Here is a 25,719-nt window from a genome sequence, read left to right on the forward strand (position 1 = left end):
AGCAGTTAATATGTGGCTTTGCCAATTCCACGAGGCTGACAATTTTATGGCACTGGATATTTAATTAATATTAACTTGTAAGCCATATATCAGCTTTTTGATAACCACTTACTGCAAAAAGGAGTGCAGACTTACCTTGAACTTAATTTTAATATTCAATGGAAATACATAATTTCAAATGCTCACACTGGCCTTTTCCCTTCCATGGAAAATTAACCATGATCTTACCTCTATGTAGTATAACATTTCCTAAGTGCTCCGATAACAAAATTTACCGATATATTTACTTGGGACCATGTTCTGATCTAACGTTGAAGATTTCCATCATCTGATCATCGTCATTGTTTATAAATTGGACCAGCCATCTTGAAATATTTTTTAGTTTATGGGAAAAAAATAACGAAAATGTCACAGTGGGGGAGTAATGGTGGAGTAGTGGTGGTGCCATTGATAATTTTGTTTTGGGGATTTAGGGTTTCACAAATTTTGATTGGAGAGAGAGAGAGAGAGAGAAAGCTAGGTAAAAAAATAAAGAAATAAGTCTTTATATTTAATTGACGGGAAAGAGGGGATTTCGGTCTTTTAACTTTGTGCCACTTAAGCAATACACATGTGCAACAGTGCAAGTCATGTGCTCAAGATTTCCATCCAACATAATAGTAAAATTAATGTCGAGGTGCAAAGTATAACAAAGGTAATAATTTAGGGTACAAAATGTGCATTCAAATAATTTATGGTGCAAAGTGTAATTTAGGGTATAATTTAGGGTAGTAAAGTGTAATTTTTCCTTTTTCTTAGTAAGAATTTGTTCCATAAATCTACATACCAACATATGTTTTCAATACTATATCAATGTTCATTTTTTGGAGTGACTCTCTTGACAGTTTTGGTCATATTAATAGTTTAAAATGCATAAATATTAATTAGCCTCAAGCGTCAAAGGCTCCTCTAATTTTTTGTAAAGGTTAATAATTTGCATATATTATAAATTAAGATTACTACATTTTTCAATCACGAAAATACCTAGAAGTGTGATAAGCATTTGTACCAAATATTAAAATTATTAACTTTTCTCCATGCATAACACTCATCACACTTCTAAATATTTTTGTAATTGAAAAATGTAGTATTCTCAATTTATAATTGATACAAATTATTAGTGTGGGGCCAGAAAATCGGGTAGCATTGGCCCACTCCAAACCAGGCCCAAATGGCCCACGCCAAGGATGCTAGATGGGTTCAAGGACGAAAGCTCGAAGACCAACCTCTGATGAGAATATCCGAGGATGACCATGTCCTCGGGCGTCCGAGACCTCGGAAAAACACGAGGACCACCTCACCAAAGGAATCCTTAATATCCGAGGAGGAGAGGACCCAGTGCCACGCGTCGGCGACAGGAGCAAGCCTTAGGTGAGCAGTCACCTCCGCATTGAATGCGCTCACCTAACCCCCCTGGCCGCATTAATGGGGATGTAACCCCTTGGCAGGGCAACATCGATCATGGTGAGCCACTTGAGTAGGGATAAGACCCCTGATGGGACAGAGGGTCAGAGCGGAGGCCAATGGATGATCAACAAAAGGAAGGAGAAGATAAGAGAAAGAAGCAGGATATAAGAGGTGGAACAAAGGAATTAAGGGGGGACTTTTTTGGGGGGATGGAAGGGAGTGACAGAGAGGGACTTATAGGTAGTGTCGGTTTCAGGGAGAAGGGCCTCCTCGGACGGGTGCCGAGGAGCTAACGTTAGTTGTAAACTGGGCTCACTCCCTTTCAGTGAGAAGAAAATAATTTGTATTCCGTTGTTAGTCTGTTAGGGCCTACACCTTCGATCCACTCTCTAAAAATGTATTGTTGGGAAACTTTTCCAAATCTGAGTCCCTACAATTAGCCTTTATCAAAAAATGTAGGATAACATTGCTTCGTTTCCATGTGATGAGATCCAATGACGGACCCACGTTAGGGCAGAGGGGGGCTCCCCCCCACCTCCCATTTTGAAAAAATATAGCACTATACATGCTAGTAGTCATATGAAAATGGAGATTTAACAGCTGATGCTATTGCAAATATTTGAAAATTAAAAACAGACAATAAGCTCACTGAAAAATATTCACTAGGGTATGACTATTTGGATACAACTTATTATTGTTGAAAACTGATTGTTGTTAAAAATACTGTAACAAAATAATTTTTAAATGTATGAATAGTGCCGCGGGACCTATTTTTAATATTTTTTTTAATAAAGTGATTGTGAGTCCCATAAATAGTGGGTAAACAGTAACAAAACAGTGTGTGAACAGTATTTTTATTCTCTACGCAGTAAATTGACGTGATTTACTGTTTACGCGCTGAAAAAAAAAAAAAAAAAAGTCTGAAAATGCAGGCGTGGGTTTAGAAACGCCATATCCAAACCCATTCTAAGGCCCCCAACTTCGCATGAGATCTAAAGATTCGAGTCCATCTCTACCCGTTGATGTAACAATTAAAAAGAAAAAAACGATATACATATCTTTGAATGTCATGTGGCGAAACGTTAGTGAAGCCACGAAGGTCGGGTCGCGACAGGAGACTTTTTCAAAATTATAATAATGCTATCCTCCACCAGGTCCAAAAGTCCAAAACCAAATTAATTGCAGACAAAACCATGTGTGTGATGGTGAAATTGACCCCACTTCCCATCTTATATAATACACCTATTACACGCTTAGAACACAATAATTCATCACAGGCTACTTTATCTCCGATCTTATCCTCAATTCAATAGTCTGAATTTCTAATATAAGCTTAGGATAATGTCTCATCAGGGTCCACCTCACGGCGAGGGACACCATGGAGGTCCTGGTCCTCAAGGACCTGGGCAACATGGAGGTCCTGGTCCTCAAGGACCTGGGCATCATGGAGGCCCCGGCCCCGGCGGCCATGGTCATGGAGAGGGACATAAAGATGGGCATGGTCAGGGTCAGGGTCCTCAAGGACCTGGGCATCATGGAGGCCCTGGTCATGAAGGTGGACATGGGCATGGTCATGGAGGAGGAGGAGGTGGACATGAACATGGTCATGGTGGTGGACATGAACATGGTCATGGTGGTGGACATCACCAACATTAGGGAGATGCTGCCTTGCCAAGGGTATGTAGTACCATCATAATATTAGCAAATAACTTGCTCTTTGCTTTGTAAGCCAACGAGCAAAAGCTACCCTGTGTGTTTGTGAAAAAAAAAAAAAAAATTGGAATCTAGATGAGTGTGGTTTAGATATGTTGCAGAAATTGATGCTTATGTAATGATTCTGGAATATGTAATGATTCCGTATCATGTATGTTGTTCTCATCTTTGGGATCTATCATCTATGTGTGTTACAATGTGAATTACTAATGAAATCTTGCCTTTATCACTACGATTTTCGCACCTTTACCAGATCTACTTTCCCTTTTATTCTACTCCACCACAATATCATATTGGTCATGTTTACTTTATGTTCTGGTGTGTTCTAAGATGGTCCATAGATATCTTATCTATGCACAATTTTTCATATCAGTTTGAATCTGCTGTTAACTAACCAAACGGCGTAGTTTTGGACATTAGCTAATATTTATTTATTTCTTTCTTAATCTTAGGAAAAACCTTAATAAATAAATAAATAAAAACTGAAACCCCACTCCCACCCCCACTCGATAGATCTGAGAAACCAAGAGTGAGAAAGAGGAAAGAGGGGGGAAAGAGAGAGAGTGAGAGATCGAGAAGGGGAAATAGAGATCGCTGATCAGGGAGAAAGAGAGAGAAAGAAGATTGCAGCACCGAAATCTTTGGTATCAGACATGCCAACTACAACTGTTACTTCAACTATTCATCATCATCATCTTTGTACAGTTTGTATCGAAAGTTTCGGGTCAAGTGATCAGGATAGTGAACAACAAGTCCCATGTGACCGACTAGTATTTACTGGAAATCCACTTTTCTTCCGATAAAGGTTGTTTCTGTTTTGAGGTTTCTATAGCTTTTAAATAGTCTATATCATATATGCCCTTGTAAGTTGTAAGATCGTCTTCTTCTTCTTTTTTTCTTTTTTAATTTCTTTTTTCTGATATTGAATTCTGGTGTTGGTAGACAGGAGACTGGTGGTTTTCTTGTCATGGATTATGGCAGAAAGTTGCAACACTTACCGACTGGGTTTTTTTTTTTTTTTTTTTAATTAACATTTTTCATAAGATTAATAATTAAATAAATAAATAACTAAATATTCATTAAGGTTCAAAATGATATTATTTTGGTAAGTTAACAGCATAAACTAACAAAATATTAATGGAAGATTTAATTGGGTAAAAATAAAATTTTAAAATTGAAATGACAAAATTTAAATTTAGAAGATTAAAATAAAAAATTAAAAAACTTAGAAGATGAATTTTACATTTTAACCATAAGATTAATATTCAGCACATATAACCATCAAATATATATATATATATATATATTCAGCACATATAAAAATATAATAAAGATTAAGCTGATTATTTTTCTTTTAAATGAATAAATATATAAAATTAATGTTGATGCTGCATCCTGTGGAAACCTGTTGAAGAATGTCCTTCAAGCCCGACCCACGCAAAAACTTGTGGGCCTTTGAACAGGCTAAAATTTATGAGATACTGGAGGAATTGGGCTTATTTCCAACGCGGCCTATTGGCCCGTTTCTACAACCAATCTGTGCACAAAGCTGATCCAAGAAAAATGCAACAATGTAGGGAAAAGCAACAAAATCCTTTTAAAATGTTAGATGGTCCAAAACATACAAAAATCCTTTTAAAAGGGAAAATCCACAAAGCCCATTAGTCTTAAAATTCAGACTTAAGTGTCTTGGTAGGCCGAAGGACTTGTGAAATTTGAATCTTTGGATCAAAATGGAACCCTATAAAAGAGGATATTTTACAATATTCTTTTCTATGGACTCACCTTAGCTCTCTTCTCTTTTCTAAGAAAATATCTTCTGGTTTTTGCTTGCTAATTTACTTTTATTTCTCTCTTGCTTCTAGCTTGCTTGTTTTGTTAACATTTATTCCTTTCTATTAAATCTGAAAATATTAAAAAGTAAAAAAAAAAAAATTAAGTGAAATATATTAGAATATAAAAAATTAAATAAATATTAATTTTATTAATATTTGGATGTAATAAAAAAAAAATGCCTCGTTTGAGTGTAACCTTTAGGCCCAAAAATGTATGAAGCTGGCACTGTTTGATAAATACAAGGAGACCGCCCCATGATTAATGTTCTTTAACTTAGGCAAGATTCAAATTTATGTTTTTTTATTGGATGATAAGAAACTTTAGGGTAAATTGCAAAGTACACCCGTGAAATTTGGAGTTGCTTGGATTTTACACCCTGAACTTTAGTTCTATTAGCAAAAACACACCCTCAATTAGTTTTGCCTGTTAAATGACATGTCATCATGCTGACAAGTTTTTATCTTTGCCCAAATCGTTAAACAATGCAATTTTGCCCAAAAGTCAAAACACAAAACTCAACTATTACATCATACTGTTTCTCCCAGATAAAAACTATTCCCAAATTCCTAACTCATGAACCCCAACTTCTGATAGCAGACCCCACAAACCTATTCAAGCTCATCCCAGTCTGTATACTTATGAATATACTTCTTTTTTTAAATGCCTAAATATATATGTAGTCACCGTAGCGCAACCCATTCGGGTATCATAGCACTCAAAGTACCATTTTAGGTCAAATTGACCTAAACGCTTCTGGTCAACCCTAAATTGACCGAAAGTCAAAGTTCGTCAAAATCATCCCAAAATAACATTTTTCATGTTTTTACATCAAACTTGAGCTACTCAGAGATTTTCGTCAACTTTGACCAAGTTTGACCCGGAGTTGACTCTCGAGAGCCCTAGAAACCTTAATTTTGATCCAACCTTCAGAACTAGTTGAAACCAGCGTCATCACAAAGATTGTTAAATTATATTTTCAACGACTATTCATGGATCAAAATCGAAGTCAAAACGATTGAGATATCTCGAAAACCGTGCAAGGCTCGTCAACTTCCTTTCGTAGGTAAGGCTATAACTTTTGATACAGCCTTTGAATTTTCAATTTCTTTAGTGTTCTAGAAACTAGTCATCCAAATCTTCCCAAGGACACCAAGATCAGCTCAATCGGAGTTCGGAAAGGCCTTTAAATATGCGATCGAAGTTAGAACCGAAAAGCTATAGGAAAAAGACAAGATTGCTTATGTCAGTAGACTCGACCTGGTGGCCACTAAAAGGCTGCTGGCCTGACCCGGCACACCCCTCAGGAAGCATGTCAAAGTTTTATTTAACCCCGCAGACCCGCAAATTTCAAAAGAAAAAAGGTTTTTAGGGCATTTTCTAGAAATTTTCTAGGCAGTTTTCTCTTTCTTTTCTCTACATTTCTTTCCCAAAAACACATCAAAAAACCTTTGATTCCTCCTTTCTCTCAACAATCACAAGGTAGTGTTCTTGCTCTTAATCTTCCTCTCCATGGATCTATTCCTTGGATTTGAGATTTATGGGTGTGGATGTAGCTTTTTAGCTACAATCCAAACCCATTTCTTTTCCTAGCATGTTCTTGCTTTATCTTGCTTCCTAGCATGTTCTATGTTTTTTTTTTTTTTTCTAGCATGTTTCCTTACTTTTGTCCATGTTTTAATGCTTTGATGTTGTTGGCCTAGCCTTCTTGGGCTAGAATATGTCTAAATTTTGTGTTTGTGCTTAGATCTACATGTGTATGTGCTCCTTGCCATGCTTTTGCTTAGATCTACATGTTTATGTGCACATTGCCATGTCTATGCTTAGATCTATATGTTTATGTGCTTCTTGCCATGTCTATGCTTAGATCTACATGTTTATGTGCTCTTTGCCATGTTTTTGCTCAAATCTGTATTTTTGAGTGCTCTGTGCCCTGTTCATATGTCTAGATCTACATGTTGATTGCTATGCCATGTGCTTCTAAAGCCTTTCTACCTCTTGTTATCTCCTTTTTCTTGTGTTTTGGCCCTTTTGGTGGGGTGTAGATCTAGATCATGTGGTCTAGGCCTACATCCTTACACCTAGGCCTATATCAAAGGGTTTGGATCATTTCCTTTATGCATATCTATGTTTGCCTGCTTAATTCTATGCTTTATATCCATGTTTGCCTGTCTAGATCTAGGCTTTGCCATGCCTTGTGCCCTCTGTGGACTTGTGCTTATCGGCTTTTGGAACTGATTGCTTGTGTGGTTACATCAATCCCTCCTAGGGCTTGTTTGGATGTAACTACTTGTGAGATACACCTCTGTGGTATCGGTATGATTGATACACACTTTTCTCCACTCCATGCAATGTTGATATGGTTGCCTTGCTTGTTTTGTGCTGCCTGTTTAGCTTTCTTTGCTCTTTTGCACGCTTGCCTACATGTTCGTGCATAAGTTTGTGTGTCGTCCATACTCCAATCCAATGGAACTATGGAAACTCAAACCAAACCTATATTTTTCCTTGTAGGACACCCTTTTCTGTTCGATAACATGTTTGTTTGCCTTTTTGTGTGCTTCACATTTTTTTGTTTGCCCCCGTTTAGCATCTTTTGCTAGTTTCTCTTTTAGCATGCTTTTTCTTCTATTTGTTTCTTTGCTTGTCTGCTAGCTTGTTTCTTTTGTTATTGCATGTACACGCATGAAGCATGGACACTTAGAGCAAGGGTACGACTTCCTAAACACAAGAAAAATGGGCAAGGATGCAAATAAGAAGATGCACGCCCACAAAGGGCAATGTTCAGTAAATTAGAGGGCCTAGCCCCTCATGAGTGGTTCTCTCTCTCTCTCTCTCTCTCTCTCTCTCTCTCTCTCTCAGCCTTTTCTCTAAAGCATTGTGTGTAATAGCATTGTGTGTGATGTATGTATGTGTATCTATGTGTGTGTGTGCGTGTGTGGGTGGGTGATCATGCACTTTGTATGATAGATTCTCATGATTACGTGAGTGACCCTCTCTGGCCATGAGTACTCTTGACCTTGTTGCATAAGTATGCGCTCAAGGCGATTATTGTAGATGCATATTCGTGTCATACTATGTGCATGGTCACCGCGGTGTAATTGTCCCGATCCATGTCATCAAGTGACACCGGTTTCCCTATGTATGCATCACGTATCAACTTACTTAATGCTTTAAGAGGCTCCGGCTCGTCCTAGCACAAGCTTGTTGGCATGTGTCGTATACACAGGCACGAAACCCTATTGGTGTACCATAGCACACCAAACGCAAAACTCTGCCGGATTTTCGCTGTGAAAATGAGGCATCCCCATTGCCATATTCTCATGTCAAAAGCTTGGTGAGAATAGCATTCGATGTGCTATGACGCATTTGAGGCGAAGCGCTGCCGGATTTCCGCCACGAAAATAAGGCGAAATGCTATCGGATTTTTGCCGTGAAAATTTGGCAACAATTCCAAACACACTTGGAAAGTATCAACCGAGACCACACCCTTTCTGAATCCAAATCTCAAAGCCCCATTCGCTTAAAGCCCCAAAAGCTAATGCCAATAGCTCATTTTCAATTGTCAATGTTCGAAAATTATGATTTTACCAAAACAAAGGACTGTCTATGGACAGGCGTTGTGGGGTGCCTAACACCTTCCCTACACGTAACCAGACTTCCGAACTTAAGAATCAAGATTTTTTTTACCCATCCATATTAGATTAGGAAATATGACCTTTTTCTTAGCCTAGGATCGGTAATAAAATAAAATAGAGTTAGGTGACCAATCACGCCTTAGAAAAACCCAATGATTGATGGCGATTTCACTTACTCTTGGTAATTTCCTTAAAATCAATTTATTTTCAATCACACACCCGAGGTACGACACACCTCCATACACCCCTTCACACCGAAAGAGGGAAGAAGCGTGCGAGTGTCGCCACGATGGGTGGTCGAGCAGCCGCGAGGCGTCAATAATATATATATATATATATATTGTAAGATATCGGGAATTGAACTTACTATTTATATAAGTGGGACAGATTCATGTACATTCAGTAGAGAGCTTCAAAATCAATTGAAAAATATGAAAAAGAGAAGAAGGCCCTCAAGGAGATGAAAGGTCTATTTGTTTTAGGGGTTTGAAATTGGATTTTTTAAAAGTCTAACTAGCTTTCAAAATTCTCACTCTATTTTCAAAATTCTGAAAAATAAATTATACTAAACAGTTGTGAAATCAAGTAAACGAAGGAAAAGACAAAAAGGAAACATTAAATCGTGGCTTTCCAAGAAATAGGCCCCTAGAGCAATAAGAAGCCTTATAATTGAGTTCATATATAAGAGATTTGACGAAGATAAGGACGAAGACATTTATGTAGAGAACCTGATCCCTGGTCTTCCTTTGAAACTTCAATGAGCTGTCAAGCTCCATTATCTGCTTGGATGGGTTCATGGGGTCTGCTATCAGAAGCTGGGGTTCGTGGGGTAGGGATTTGGGAATAGTTTTTGTGGGGACAGTTTTTGCGGCCCAAGCCCAAGGAGGTATGGATTCGGAACCCACTGAGCCCAAAACAATAAATTTTGTAGAGAGTGGGCGAAAGGGCTAGGCAAGTAATGAAAATGACAGTATTAAGCAGCAACACTGATGTGAGAAGCTGAATTAATGTGCTCTCGGACTAAAATGGGTACTCTGTCCGAAGAGATGTTTTCATTCATAATCAAGGATTACAATTCCTGGAGCTACAACCATCTACTATATCCTTTCTCTCTCCTGTTTTCCGATCCTTTTCTATCAGAGGTACATTTTTTTTTTTTTTTTTTTTTTTTTTTTTTTTTTGGTCCTTTTGGTGGGGTGTAGATCTAGATCATGTGGTCTAGGCCTACATCCTTACACCTAGGCCTATATCAAAGGGTTTGGATCATTTCCTTTATGCATATCTATGTTTGCCTGCTTGATTCTATGCTTTATATCCATGTTTGCCTGTCTAGATCTAGGCTTTGCCATGCCTTGTGCCCTCTATGGACTTGTGCTTATCGGTCTTTGGAACTGCTTGCTTGTGTGGTTACATCAATCCCTCCTAGGGCTTCTTTGGATGTAACTACTTGTGAGATACACCTCTGTGCTATCAACATGATTGATACACACTTTTCTCCACTCCATGCAATGTTGATATGGTTGCCTTGCTTGTTTTGTGTTGCCTGTTTAGCTTTCTTTGCTTCTTTGCACACTTGCCTACATGTTCGTGCATAAGTCTGTGTGTCGTCCATACTCCAATCCAATGGAACTATGGAAACTCAAACCAAACCTATATTTTTCCTTCTAGGACACCCTTTTTTGTTCAATAACATGTTTGTTTGCCTTTTTGTGTGCTTCACATGTTTTTGTTTGCCCCCGTTCAACATCTTTCGCTAGTTTGTCTTTTAGCATGCTTTTTCTTCTATTTGTTTCTTTACTTATCTGCTGGCTTGTTTCTTTTGTCATTGCATGTACACACATGAAGCATGGACACTTAGAGAAAGGGTACAACTTCCTAAACACAAGAAAAATGGGCAAGGATGCAAGTAAGAAGATGCACGCCCACAAAGGGCAATGTTCAGTAAATTAGGGGGCCTATCCCCTCATGAGTGGTTCTCTCTCTCTCTCTCTCTCTCTCTCTCTCTCTCTCTCTCTCTAAAGCATTGTGTGTGATAGCATTGTGTGTGATGTATGTATGTGTATCTATGTGTGTGTGTGTGTGTGTGTGTGTGGGTGGGTGATCATGCACTTTGTGTGATGGATTCTCATGATTACGTGAGTGACCCTCTCTGGCCATGAGTGCTCTTAACCTTGTTGCATAAGTATGCGCTCAAGGCGATTATTGTAGATGCATATTCGTGTCATACTATGTGCATGGTCACCGCGGTGTAATTGTCCCGATCCATGTCACCAAGTGACATCGGTTTCCCTGTGTATGCATCACGTATCAACTTACTTAATGCTTTAAGAGGCTCCGGCTCGTCCTAGCACAAGCATGTTGGCACGTGTCATATACACAGGCACGAAACCATATTGGTGTACCATAGTGCACCAAGCGCAAAACTCTACCAGATTTTCGTTGTGAAAATGGGGCATCCCCATTGCCATATTCTCATGTCAAAAGCTTGGTGAGAATAGCATTCGGTGTGCTATGACACATCTGAGGCGAAGCGATGCCGAATTTCCGCTACAAAAATAAGGCAAAATGCTATTGGATTTTCGCCGTGGAAATTTGGCAACAATTCCAAACACACTTGGAAAGTATCAACCGAGACCACGCCCTTTCCGAATCCAAATCTCAAAGCCCCATTCGCTTAAAGCCCCGAAAGCCAATGCCAATAGCTCATTTTCAATTGTCCATGTTTGAAAATTATGATTTTACCAAAACAAAGGATTGTCTATGGACAGACGTTATGGGGTGCCTAACACCTTCCCTACACATAACCAAACTTCCGAACTTAAGAATCAAGATTTTTTTTACCCATCCACATTAGATTAGGAAATATGACCTTTTTCTTAGCCTATGATCGGTAATAAAATAAAATAGAGTTAGGTGACCAATCACACCTTAGAAAAACCCAATGATTGGTGGCGATTTCACTTACTCTTGGTAATTTCCTTAAAATCAATTTATTTTCAATCACACACCCGAGGTACAACACACCTCCATACACCCTTTCACACTGAAAGAGGGAAGAAGCATGCAAGTGTCGCCGCGATGGGTGGTTGAGCACCTGCGAGGCGTCGATAATATATATATATATATATATATTTTGTAAGATATCGGGAATTGAACTTACTATTTATATAAGTGGGACAGATTCATGTACATTCAGTAGAGAGCTTCAAAATCAATTGAAAAATATGAAAAAGAGAAGCAGGCACTCTTGGAGATGAAAGGTTTATTTGTTTTAGGGGTTTGAAATTGGATTTTTTAAAAGTCTAACTAGCTTTCAAAATTCTCACTCTGTTTTCAAAATTCTGAAAAATAAATTATACAAAACAGTTGTGAAATCAAGTAAACGAAGGAAAAGACAAAAAGGAAACATTAAATCGTGGCTTTCCAAGAAATAGGCCCCTAGAGCAATAAGAAGCCTTATAATTGAGTTCATATATAAGAGATTTGACGAAGATGAAGACTAAGACATTTATGTAGAGAACCTGATCCCTGGTCTTCCTTTGAAACTTCAAAGAGCTGTCAAGCTCCATATCTGCCTGGATGGGTTCATGGGGTCTGCTATCAGAAGCTGGGGTTCGTGGGGTAGGGATTTGGGAATAGTTTTTATTTGGGTGAAACAGTGTCTTGTAAATAGTTGAGTTTTGTATTTTGATTTTTGGGTAAAATTGCGTTGATTAAGGGATGATTTGGAAAAAATATAAAAACACATCAGCACAATGACGTGTCACTTAACAGTTAAAATTAACGGAGAGTGTGTTTTTGCTAATGGAACCAAATATTAAGTTGTAAAATCAAATTTCTCAAATTTCAAAATGTAAAATCTAAATAACCTCAAACTTCATAGGTGTATTTTGTAATTTATCCGAAACTTTATCAATTAATATAACTGAACCATAAGCATTGGAGTTATATGTTTTTGTTTCATTAATTTGTACATTAATTAATTCCTAGCTAGCTCTGTGGTAGCACCGTTGACCGTTAAAGTCTGTAGCGTGACATATATCAGGCACGTCATTTGATTGACATAAGCCCTTTTTACATTTAGCCAAAAAACAAGTGTGTTCTATCTTGATTCTATAAGAAAATAAAACCGTAGAAGAAGGTTTCTAACCATTGAATCTGTATATATGGATAATTCAATTCAAGTTAGATTTAAAAATAATGGAATATATTCGGTCAGACAGAGCGAGCATGGGGAGGCATTAGTCAGTCATCTACGTACTACATGCGATGCAAGTCATTTCCAGGGGACTGATTCAATTTCACAATGGACCGCCACCTGGTCTATTCGAAAATTCTTTTTGACTTGGAAACAAGAGGTTCAAGAGTGAAGAGAAGACCATGGAAACAAGTAGCTAGATCCAAGCTTACAATGAATTAATTGTTATAAAGATAACAAAGACCAGTAATTGATAGACTGCTGGAATGATCTACCTTCAATTGACTACGAACTGTTGTCGCCTTGTAGATTTTAGGGTGACTTACTTTAACTTGTTTAGTGGAGTAAGGTGAATGAACAGAGCCAAGCTTGGAATGGGAGGCAATGGCCCCCCATTTTTTTTATATAAAAAAAATTATATATAGAGGTTTTTTTTAGAAAAATATATATAGGTATTAATTTTACCAATTTTATATATATTTTGCCCTCCCTAACAATATTATTGATTCTTTTATGGAGGCCAAAGTCGTTGCACGCAACCAACTGCAATGCCGCCCTCTCTAACTCTAAGTCTTGGCTCCATCCCTAGTGAATCAATTACTTTTCCTTCAAACTTCTAGCTTCCCTGAATTGACTGCAATTGTTGACTTATAGAATTTGGAGTGACGTTCTTTGAATTGTTTTACTAAGCAGTGGTTTAGCATCCTCAATAATCTTGTAATTAACACTTTTTTGTGTTTTCATAAGAATATTCTTTTTTTTTTCTTCTTGGGATAAACAAACATTCAGGATTTAAATTACTCCATCTCTCCAAAATTTATCGGATTACCAAAACAAAAAAAAAAACAATAATTGTTTTTAAAAAATATTAGCTCAATTTTAGTTTATACTAAAACTCTCTCATATATAATAAACTCTTATCCATCCATTTTGAAATACTTAGATTGAATATTTCCACATCAATAATACAAATAGATATCAAAGTGGTGATAGTCCTTGATTTCCTAAATGTTGATGACACGATAGAATTAAGTTCTCAATTTTCTATTTTTTATTATCTTTAATGGTGAAAAACTGAAAGTGATGAAGTGAGTACCAATTTCATAATATAACCAACCTCAAGTAGTTAAAGCGATACTTTTTAAATCACAGATAAATAACATTAAAAATTAACCAAAATGCATGTTGATAATCCTATATAAAACCATTGAAAAATTTATTTCATCAACAATTTTTTTTTCTTTTTAATGATTCCATTTCCATCATTATATACTAGGTCCTATAGAAAATTGATTTCATCAATTTTTTTTTTTTTTTTTTTTTTTTTTTATGATTCCATCATCATATACTAGATCGAATCCCACCTTTAGCCTTATGTGAGTGGCGGTAGCTGAGAAAGCACTGTTCAGGTGTCCTGTCCACATAAATGCGGCCAGAAAGGTAGATGCAGGGCATTAAATGTGGTGGTTGAAGTATGCCTCCTTGATATTCCCCTGTTGCCGTTATCTTTATGTGTGTCCGAGGCTCCTCTCCCTCCTGACGCTTGTCAAATAGATCACTTGAACCTCCCATACTCGCGTTTGATCAAACCTCTTCGGATCCGAGAACTCATGACTACTCGGACATATGAGCATCTCCTCGGATGGTATACGTGTTCATCCCCAGGCATCCCCCATTGGCGTGGGCTTCCGACTGAAGGCTTCATCTCCTCGGATGAAGAGTGTTCCTCTTTTAGGGCCTTGGGCCGAATAAGCTGGGCTGGGTTTTTCTCCCCCCACAGTTTTTATTTGGGTGAAACAGTGTTGTAAATAGTTGAGTTTTGTGTTTTGATTTTTGGGTAAAATTGCGTTGATTAAGGGATGATTTGGCAAAATATAAAAATACGACAGCACGATGACGTGTCAATTAACAGTTAAAATTAACCGAGAGTGTGTTTTTGCTAACAGAACCAAATATTAAGTTGTAAAATCAAATTTCTCAAATTTCAAGATGTAAAATCTAAATAACCTCAAACTTCATAGGTGTATTTTATAATTTATCAAAAACTTTATCAATTAATATAACTGAACCATAAGCATTGGAGTTATATGTTTTTGTTTCATTAATTTGTACATTAATTAATTACTAGTTAGCTCTGTGGTAGCACCGTTGACCGTTAAAGTCTGTAGCGTGACATAATCAGGCACGTCATTTGATTGACATAAGCCCTTTTTACATTTAGCCAAAAAACAAGCGTGTTCTATCTTGATTCTATAAGAAAATAAAACCGTAGAAGAAGGTTTCTAACCATTGAATCTGTATATATGGATGATTCAATTCAAGTTAGATTTAAAAATAATGGAATATATTCGGTCAGAAAGAGCGAGCATGGGGAGGCATTAGTTAGTCATCTACGTACTACATGCGATGCAAGTCATTTCCAGGGGACTGATTCAATTTCACAATGGACCGCCACCTGGTCTATTCGAAAATTCTTTTTGACTTGGAAACAAGAGGTTCAAGAGTGAAAAGAAGACCATGGAAACAAGTAGCTAGATCGAATCTTACAATGAATTAATTGTTATAAAGATAACAAAGACCAGTAATTGATAGACTGCTGGAATGATCTACCTTCAATTGACTACGAACTGTTGTCGCCTTGTAGATTTTAGGGTGACTTACTTTAACTTGTTTAGTGGAGTAAGGTGAATGTTGTGCGTATTGGATGAAATAAATCTGTTTACACAAGGTTAAAGAAGAGAGAGAGAAGATAATATGACACAAGGGATTTACGTGGTTCGGCAATATGCCTACGTCCACGGGAGGCGACAGGATAATTTTCACTATAGTTTGGAGATTACAACAATGACTTGTAAGCACTCTCACACAAACCCAAACCCCAAATACACCATTGGTTCTCTCACAAACAAATAGAGAACACCCTTTTGTATTTAGGCAAATTGCAAGACCCAACTTCCTAGCTCTGGTGCACACACACAGAAGAAGTTATTTGCTATCTCCCTAGCTCACCCTTGCATGCTTTCATTTGCTCCACACATATTGTATTTATAGCCAAGGTTTAGCCAAAACCTCCACCTTTAGAGCACACTAGAGACTTCTATTGTTTAGGGAAGTCAACAATAGTGGCTAGCATTTCATGAAACATCCAATTCATGAATGTTGTAACTCTTCACGCAAGCTTACATACAAGGAATTGTATGTCTTTGACTTTGTTGATCAAACCATGCTTTCACACATAGGCATGCATCCATTTATTAAAGTCATACATTTCGGCTAGAACAAAGAATGCATGAATATAGTTCAATCGGTTTTCTTGATGATTCATGAATGTCATGAATGTTTCGGCCAAAAGGTGAAGTTTGTAGAACATTCAAGACTTCTATCAAAGAAGTCAATAATTTCAGCTATGAGTCCATGCAATATTTCTTGAAACTTCTTTGCATTTCTTCATCTACAAAAATCATGCAATTTCTTGCAACTTCCAAATTGTTTGATATTTAATTGTCAAGCCACTCTATTTGACAATTCAAGCCATTTTATTTGACAATTCAAGTCATTCTAACAGTGAATGAACAGAGCTAAGCCTGGAATGGGAGGCAATGGTCCCCCTTTTTAAAAAAAAAAATATATATATATATATAGAGGCTTTTTTTTAGAAAAATATATATAGGTATTAATTTTAGCAATTTTATATATATTTTGCCCTCCCTAGCAATATTATTGATTCTTTTATGGAGGCCGAAGTCATTGCACGCAACCAACTGCAAAGCTGCCCTCTTTAGCTCTAAGTCTTGGCTCCATCCCTAGTGAATCAATTACTCTTCCTTCAAACTTCTAGCTTCCCTGAATTGACTGCAATTGTTGACTTAAGAATTTGGAGTGACGTTCTTTGAATTGTTTTACTAAGCAGTGGTTTAGCATCCTCAATAATCTTGTAATTAACACTTTTTTTGTGTTTTCATAAGAATATTTTTTTTTTTCTTCTTAGGATAAACAAACATTCAGGATTTAAATCACTCCATCTCTCCAAAATTTATCGGATTACCAAAAAAAAAAAACAATAATTGTTTTTAAAAAATATTAGCTCAATTTTAGTTTATACTAAAACTCTCTCATATATAATAAACTCTTATCCATCCATTTTGAAATACTTAGATTGAATATTTCCACATCAATAATACAAATAGATATCAAAGTGGTGATAGTCTTTGATTTCCTAAATGTTGATGACATGATAGAATTAAGTTCTCAATTTTCTATTTTTTAATATCTTTAATAGTGAAAAACTGAAAGTGATGAAGTGAGTACCAATTTCATAATATAATCAACCTCAAGTAGTTAAAGTGATACTTTTTAAATCACAGATAAATAACATTAAAAATTAACCAAAATGCATCTTGATAATCCTATATAAAACCATTGAAAAATTTATTTCATCAACAATATTTTTTTCTTTTTAATGATTCCATTTCCATCATTATATACTAGATCCTATAGAAAATTGATTTCATCAATTTTTTATTATTATTTTTTTTATGATTCCATCATCATATACTAGATCGTTATTTACAAAATTAAAATAGTGAAAGTCAGTTAGCGCGGTTATTAGGTAAAAGAATTGATTCATTATTATTTTTTAAATAAAAAGAGTTCAAAGAGTCGTTAAGTCATTATTACTCTTTTTTATTTTTTATTTCGTCCCGCATAAGCTTCAATTTTAAGGATCAGACAAAGAAATATGGTTGTATACTCATTTAATCAAAATCAAAATCATGCTAGACTTAGACATAGTCTGCGCTTGAATCATCACTCTTCCCAGATAAGTCTATTTCATTTTATTTTATTGATAAAACATAACCCTACTCTCTCAATTTCTAAACCTACTTCGTGATTAGGATTAAGCATTACTCCCAATTTGTGATTGTGTCTGATATATCATATTATTTGAGATATATATCTATCTATATATATATATATAGAGAGAATTTCAACTTATGGTACCTAATGATAGTTTTTTCTCATCAAACGAAGACACCAATCAGTTTTTGGTATAAACAGAGATTGAACCCTAGATTTCTTATTTAACTATTAGAGATTTTATTAGTTGAGTTAACCGAAACCTACAGGATATAATTATTATTAAGAAAAAAAGTTGTAAAACTTGTTTACATCTAAACAACAAGGGTATAAATATACTAAAATTGTGATGGTTTTAAATTTTAAAACGTAACTTAGAGTCACAATTTCAATGCATTTACGTGTAATAGACACTCCTAATTATTATATTAATTCTCTTACAATTATTATATCCTAATAATACCTAATTATTTTCAGATATCCTAGTCCTTTTCTCTTCTTTTCTTTTCTTTTTTTTTTTTGGGTCAACTATCCTAATCCAATTGGAGGTTATATAAGTAGCATATATTTCAGAGCATGAAAGCCAGAGACAGTTGGAAACCCTCCCTCAAGGTCTGTTTTATCCTCTTAACTATATTTTTTTTCTTCCTTGTACAAAAATATGCAAAGCACAGTAAGGTTTTCAAGCTGCCGAGGTGTGGCTTTTGAGGTCAAACCTCATGCAGATCCCTTTGCTATCAAAACACCCACACCAGAAGAGTCCTTGAGCAACAAGATATCTTGGCTCGGCTCTTCCAAAGTGTTCCCTTCCTTTATTTTCAGGTCGATAAGTAAAAGCAGCAGCCACTTTTGTGATCTTGACCCTGACGACGAACACCAAGATATAGATATTGATAATTTGGAGATTTTGGAAGAAGGGAACGACTTTGAGAAACAAATCAAGCAAAGCCCACTTCCACTTTTGGCTGCTAGTAAGCGTGATCAAGCATCATCAAAGCCTGCAGCTCGAAAGAAACATTCGAGGCTGTCAATTATACTCCTCGATCAAGGGTTGTTCACAGTGTACAAGCGACTCTTTGTTGTTTGCTTAACTCTAAACATTACTGGCTTGGTCCTTGCAGCCATGGGACAGTTCCCATATGCGAGGAACAGAGCTGCACTTTTCTCAATTGTGAATATTCTTGCTTTGACACTCTGTAGGAGCGAGGCTTTCTTGCGTGTTGTGTTCTGGCTATCAGTCAAGTTGTTGGGAAGGTCATGGGTGCCTCTCCTTCTTAAGACTGCCACAACATCTCTTCTCCAAAGTCTCGGAGGAATACATAGTGGTTGTGGTGTCTCTTCAATTGCATGGTTGATATATGCCTTAGTCCTAACTCTCAAAGATAGAGAAAACACTTCCCCTGAGATCATAGTTGTAGCCTCCACCATTCTTGGCCTTCTCTGCCTATCTTCTTTGGCTGCGTTCCCTCTAGTTCGCCATCTCCATCACAATGTATATGAACGAACTCACCGCTTTGCTGGGTGGACTGCTCTTGCCTTCCTTTGGGCCTTTATTGTCCTCTCTATTTCTTATGATTCCAAAACCAAATCCTACATGAATGACCTTGGCTCCAGGTTGATCAAACGACAAGAGTTTTGGTTCACAATAGCCATCACTTTGTTAATCATGTTGCCATGGATGACGGTGAGACGTGTCCCCGTTGAGGTCTTTAATCCTTCAGGCCACGCCTCGATCATCAAGTTTGAAGGCGGAGTTAAAGCTGGCTTATTGGGTAGGATTAGTCCATCCCCTTTATCCGAATGGCACGCATTTGGCATAATTTCTGATGGAAAGAAAGAGCACATGATGCTTGCTGGTGCTGTTGGTGATTTCACAAAATCCATGGTGATGAATCCTCCAAGCCATTTATGGGTTCGAAAAGTGCACTTTGCTGGCTTGCCTTATCTTGTCAACATGTATGATAGAGTTTTGTTGGTGGCAACTGGTTCAGGAATTTGTGTGTTTTTGTCATTCCTGTTGCAACCATGTTTGGCTGATGTGCGCTTGGTTTGGGTGGCCAAGGGAATTGAACAAAACTTTGGAAAGGAAATCATAGAAATTGTAAGTCGGTGGCCAAAAAACAAGGTGATTGTCCATGATACTGCTGTGTTTGGTCGTCCTAATGTATCTCAATTGAGCGTTGATACTGCTAGAAATTGGGAAACTGAAGTAGTTATTGTTACCAGCAATCCAGAAGGAAGCAGGGATGTTGTTAATGCATGCAAGGATGCAGGAATTCCTGCCTTTGGTCCCATATGGGATTCGTAAATCCCTTATCACTCTATACTCAATAAAACAGATGCCATATGTAAAACTAACATTTTCCAATTTGCTTTTGATAATTTATTAGCTTCAATTTCTCATATACTAGGTTGTTGACCCAAGTTTCAAGTGCTATGGATTTAAGAATAAAATAAAATAGAGGCAAAAATATCATTTTGGTCCTTACATTTTGAGGTCACAGTCAATTTAGTCTGTACATTTTAATAACAGTTAATTTAATCCCTGTTATTTTCATCTTGTAATCGATTTGGTTCCTATTATTACTTCACTAACAGAAAATGGCTACGTTGCTAACGGTGTGCACCGTTAATACGATTACAGAATACATGTCTACTAAAATAATATTGCATGTAATTTGACCTAATTAATCAACTTGGGTAATTGAATTAATTAACTAATGTCAATTTATAACCCAACACCCCATTAGCCCTAGAGATAAACTAGTTATTATAGGTTAACACAAACACCTTCCAAGAAAGGGACGTTAATTCTATTGTCTAAGAGAAGATGGAGGTTCCAACTTTCTTAGTGACGGAGAAACTTTTAAAAACAACAATACAAAAATCTGAAAAGCCTATGGGAGATGCTCTTAATTTTCTTACAGAGTTTGACTTGGAAAGCTACTTAAGATGTACTATAATTGGCTTAGTTTGAGTGTTTGGGTCATGAGTTTGACTTGGTTCTTCTAAAATGATCACAAGTGAAAGTTTTAAAGATTACAAAACTAATTTAAAATTAGGTAAACTATGTATTTGGCCCTAAACCTTTATGCTGTTTTTCAATTTGGTCTCTAACCTTTTAAATGTGTCAATTTAGTCTCTAACCTTTTTGCATTATGTCAAAAAGGTCTCCACCATTAAGTGGCGAATGGAAAAATTTTATGTGGCTAATAGTCTTATTAAAATATTAATTTTTTTGCCATGTAACCTGCCATGTGGGCTTAAAAAAAAAAAACAAAAAAAAACAAAAAAAAAAAACTAAAATAAAACAGATGCCATATGTAAAACTAACATTTTCCAATTTGCTTTTGATAATTTATTAGCTTCAATTTCTCATATACTAGGTTGTTGACCCAAGTTTCAAGTGCTATGGATTTAAGAATAAAATAAAATAGAGGCAAAAATATCATTTTGGTCCTTACATTTTGAGGTCACAGTCAATTTAGTCTGTACATTTTAATAACAGTTAATTTAATCCCTGTTATTTTCATCTTGTAATCGATTTGGTTCCTATTATTACTTCACTAACAGAAAATGGCTACGTTGCTAACGGTGTGCACCGTTAATACGATTACAGAATACATGTCTACTAAAATAATATTGCATGTAATTTGACCTAATTAATCAACTTGGGTAATTGAATTAATTAACTAATGTCAATTTATAACCCAACACCCCATTAGCCCTAGAGATAAACTAGTTATTATAGGTTAACACAAACACCTTCCAAGAAAGGGACGTTAATTCTATTGTCTAAGAGAAGATGGAGGTTCCAACTTTCTTAGTGACGGAGAAACTTTTAAAAACAACAATACAAAAATCTGAAAAGCCTATGGGAGATGCTCTTAATTTTCTTACAGAGTTTGACTTGGAAAGCTACTTAAGATGTACTATAATTGGCTTAGTTTGAGTGTTTGGGTCATGAGTTTGACTTGGTTCTTCTAAAATGATCACAAGTGAAAGTTTTAAAGATTACAAAACTAATTTAAAATTAGGTAAACTATGTATTTGGCCCTAAACCTTTATGCTATTTTTGAATTTGGTCTCTAACCTTTTAAATGTGTCAATTTAGTCTCTAACCTTTTAGCATTATGTCAAAAAGGTCTCCACCATTAAGTGGCGGATGGAAAAATTTTATGTGGCTAACAGTCTTATTAAAATATTAATTTTTTTGCCATGTAACCTGCCATGTGGGCTTAAAAAAAAAACCAAACAAACCAACCGAATGAAATCGTTAGACACACATTTGGGATTGAAATCCCTAGAGTCCCACTAAGAGCACGAAGAGAGAGATAGCTTCGACATTGATGGTGACCCACTCAATGGATAGCAGCAAACTCAGCATCAACGACGAGAAGTTTGAGAGGCAAAGACCGGTGAGTTTTGAGAAGATTTTGCAATATATATGTTATTCTTGAATATTTATGTTATTCTTGTCAAGAATCAAGATATCTAACTAAATGTTATATTTGTATTTGCTTGGTTGAGATAATTGTGGGATTGGCTTGGAAATTGGTAGTATGAATCAAGGTTAGGAACCAAATTGAAAAATGACATAAAGGTTAGGGACCAAATACATAGTTTACCCTTTAAAATTTTAAGAATTATGTAGGGACTTTTCAAATATTACCTTGAATTTTGACATATGTTTCACTTGTAATTTGAGCTTTCCACTAAAACAATTAATCCTCTAGAATCTAGACATTATGATTGTGAGTTTGTGACAATAAGCCTAATATATATATATATATATATATATATATTAATAGGCAAAGCTAAGAGCATAAAGAAAAGAAAATAAAGAAAGTTTTTAACCAAGAATATGTACCATTATGTAAGAGGTTATTTTAGAACTTAGCTTTGGTTCTCATTGTGTCATTATGCTATTAATACTATAGTTATTAATTAATAGTAGTATTTAACTAATTATGTGAACACGTGGCAAATATTTATTGGTGGAGTATAGAGTGGAGCAGGAAAAGTGGGACAGAAGATTTGGACTCGTATTTAGCTAGGTAAACCAAGCATAATGACACAATGAGAACCAAAGCTAAGTTCTGAAATAACCTCTTACATAATGGTACATATTCTTGGTTAAAAACTTTCTTTATTTTCTTTTCTTTATGCTCTTAGCTTTGCCTATTAATATATATATATATATATATAATGATAATATTAAATTAATTAGGTGAACACGTGGCAAGTATTTATTTGTAGAATATAGAGTGGAGCAGGAAAAGTGAGACAGAAGATTTGGACTCACTAAATACACAAAAGTTTCCTTTTTGCTACCAGACCAAAAGTAATGCACTCAATTACTTTAGGCATTGCAAAGAGATTTCGAGGGTCCAATGGGTAATTTACTTTTCTTCTGTTTCTTATTCTTTCTTTTTCTTCATTCTTGTTCTTTTTTGTGCTTTTCTTACATGTCAATTTTCATTCTAATGAGCCTATACTTGTAGTATAGTTTTTTTTTATTAGTTGATTTCTATTTTACAATGTGTAATTTACTTCTTTTTTTTCTTTTTTTCTTTTTTTCTTTTTTGCTTTTCTTGTTCTTTCTTCTTCTTCATTCTTGTTCTTTTTTGTAATGTTCTTGAATGCCAATCTTCATCCTGATGAGCCTATAATTGTAGTATAGTTTTATTTATTAATTTATTTCTAATTACAGTGGTTGATTACTGGGGTAACATCAACTATCGATAAGCCTATACTTGTAGTATAATGAATTTATCATTGTTGGAAATAAAATAAAATATTGATTGGTCTTTCCTCACTTGCTATCACAACCACACACCGTATAGAAGAGACTCACAAATTAAGAAAAAAAAAAGTGTGTTTTTCCAAAAACTAATTTACAATTGGGATCACCAATCACATGAGACTTTGGCTCTCAATTAGAGAGAAAGATACTTAAGAGCTTGAGTTGTACTTACAACACAGTTTAATTAATACAATAAGTTACTTTGCTATTACTAACTTTAAAACCTTCACTAGGTAATTTTTTTTAATTACTTACAATCTTCGCGCCAAATTTTTTCTATTAAAGGAAACACATTAAGACACTGCTCACACAGAAACCTTGTGAGCCATAGAGATATTTTTAGAGAGAGACACCGAGAGAGTGAGCCAGAGAGATATTTTCAGAGAAAGGCATATTGAGAGAGAGTGTGAGACTGAGATGCTGTGGAAGAAGCGCAACCACCTTGATCCTTAACCTGACCACAAAGAGGTCAACTATTATTATCGTTACCCTCATTCCTATGATAGCGTCAAATGCATGGTGAATCATTACCTTTGCGTCCACAAATTGGATATTGTGGAATGCACTTGCGACATTTGTGGCACACCATACTCTTGTCAGGCTCTGTTTTCTGAGCATAAGACCGATTTGCACGTTGACAATGACGGGACTAGGAGGCGCTGCATTAACTGCAGCACTTTTGCCCGCCGAAATGACCAAGTTGACATCTGCCGTGTTTGCAGTAGATCGTTTCTAGTTGTCCAGGAGGTCTTTCTTGCTTCTTCTTCTTCTTCTCTCTTTCTCTTCTTTCTCATTGTTTAATGCTACTTGGGCTTTTCTTGCAGGTCAACATTCCTCCTGAGTGATGAGCCTTTTCTTGTGGTATGGTTTACATATTTTTGTTGTTTGGATTCATTAGTATGTGTGTATATATATGTGTATGCAATTTTTTTGTTGTGTGTGTTTGAAGTGATATTTGTGAGTAAGAGGAATTGCTAGCTAAAGGCTTTGTGAATGTGGGAAAGTTTTTCGTAAGAGAGATGCACTACAAGAAAAAAAAAAATGTTTATTACAACAACCAAAAAAAAAAAAAAAAAAAAAAAAAAAAAAAAAAAAAAAAAAAAAAAAAAACATAGCAATAAAATCAAAGTCATTGCAATAATTGATGCAAGTTGTTGTAATAAAATTTGAGGTAATAAATTTGTGCAACAAAAAATTTCATTGCAATAATCTCTAGATATTTTCATGACAACTTTGATGTATATGATATATATATTGTTGAAATAAACAATTTATTGCAACGATATATTCGTTGTAATAAATAATTGTTTCATATTTGTCATTACAATAAATTGTATGCAATTTTTTTTTGTTGTGTATGTTTGCAAAAATAATTGGTCTCAAGTTTTTGCAATCTATTGCAACAAATTTTCTTAATGTAGTATCGATAATTATAAGTTATTGCAACTAATTATTTTTAATGCAATAATTTACCACTTTTAAGTTACTATTGCAACGAATTTTAACTTGTAGATGAAATATTGTATCTAATACTACTATACTAATGTTGTTGTATTAATATTTGATGTAATAGACTTATTTTGGTATAGTGATGGTTAGAGATAGGGTAAGCCTTACCATAATTAATAGGTGTAGATGGAGGAGTTGAGTAAGTAAGAATAGCAAAAATTGCAGCCAAGTTACAATGATAATCTTGAAGGTAATTACAAACCTTATGAGTTCTAGTAGAGCGTCTTAAAAGTGGCAAAAGAGGTTCAAGAAGAGGATTTGGTATATGTGGCTCAATGGTATTAACAAGAGCATAGTTCTCAAGAATAGGAAGAACTTGTTCTTGGAAGACTAAATTTGTAGAAGTTGATGAATCTGTAGAATCTATAGGTGCAGTATCTATAGAAGAAACTAATAAAAGAGTGGAAGAAGAATGATGGAAAGGTGGAGTAGGGAAAATAGAATTAGGTTGAGAGGGTTAAGAATACCCAGACCCTGCCTTTTAAGATATTGTGGATCTATTACTATCACCCATATTGTGGATCTATAGGTGCAATTTTTGACTTATTTTTTATGAGATAGACCCATGTAGTCCTGCTATGATCATCCACAATAGTTAGAAAATATTTAGAATCATTCAAAGATGGAGTCAAATATGGACCGCACATGTCACAATGGACTAAATCAAAGACAAAATTAGTAATATGATTTTGATTAGGAAAAACTTATCTTATTTGTTTAGT

General features: G+C 35.6%; 2 protein-coding genes across 2 annotated transcripts; both read left to right on the forward strand.

The window, feature by feature from the left end:
• Positions 1-2,787: 2,787 nt before the first annotated feature.
• Positions 2,788-3,102, forward strand: LOC112030922 (uncharacterized). Its single transcript, XM_065762845.1, has one exon. It carries the CDS (start codon positions 2,788-2,790, stop codon positions 3,100-3,102), a length of 315 nt encoding a protein of 104 aa, XP_065618917.1.
• A 15,183-nt stretch (positions 3,103-18,285) lies between these two features.
• LOC112030918 (adenylate-forming reductase 03009) lies at positions 18,286-20,190 on the forward strand. Its single transcript, XM_065762851.1, has one exon. It carries the CDS (start codon positions 18,344-18,346, stop codon positions 19,988-19,990), a length of 1,647 nt encoding a protein of 548 aa, XP_065618923.1. The 5' UTR covers positions 18,286-18,343; the 3' UTR covers positions 19,991-20,190.
• Positions 20,191-25,719: the final 5,529 nt, after the last annotated feature.

This window comes from Quercus suber, unplaced genomic scaffold, assembly GCF_002906115.3.
Source record: "Quercus suber isolate HL8 unplaced genomic scaffold, Cork oak 2.0 scaffold_476, whole genome shotgun sequence".
In the NCBI taxonomy this organism is placed as follows: Eukaryota; Viridiplantae; Streptophyta; class Magnoliopsida; order Fagales; family Fagaceae; genus Quercus; species Quercus suber.

Excerpts from the sequence above, each read along its gene's own strand:
- LOC112030922 (XM_065762845.1), top strand. The coding sequence starts at position 2,788 with ATGTCTCATCAGGGTCCACCTCACGGCGAGGGACACCATGGAGGTCCT.
- LOC112030918 (XM_065762851.1), top strand. The coding sequence starts at position 18,344 with ATGCAAAGCACAGTAAGGTTTTCAAGCTGCCGAGGTGTGGCTTTTGAG.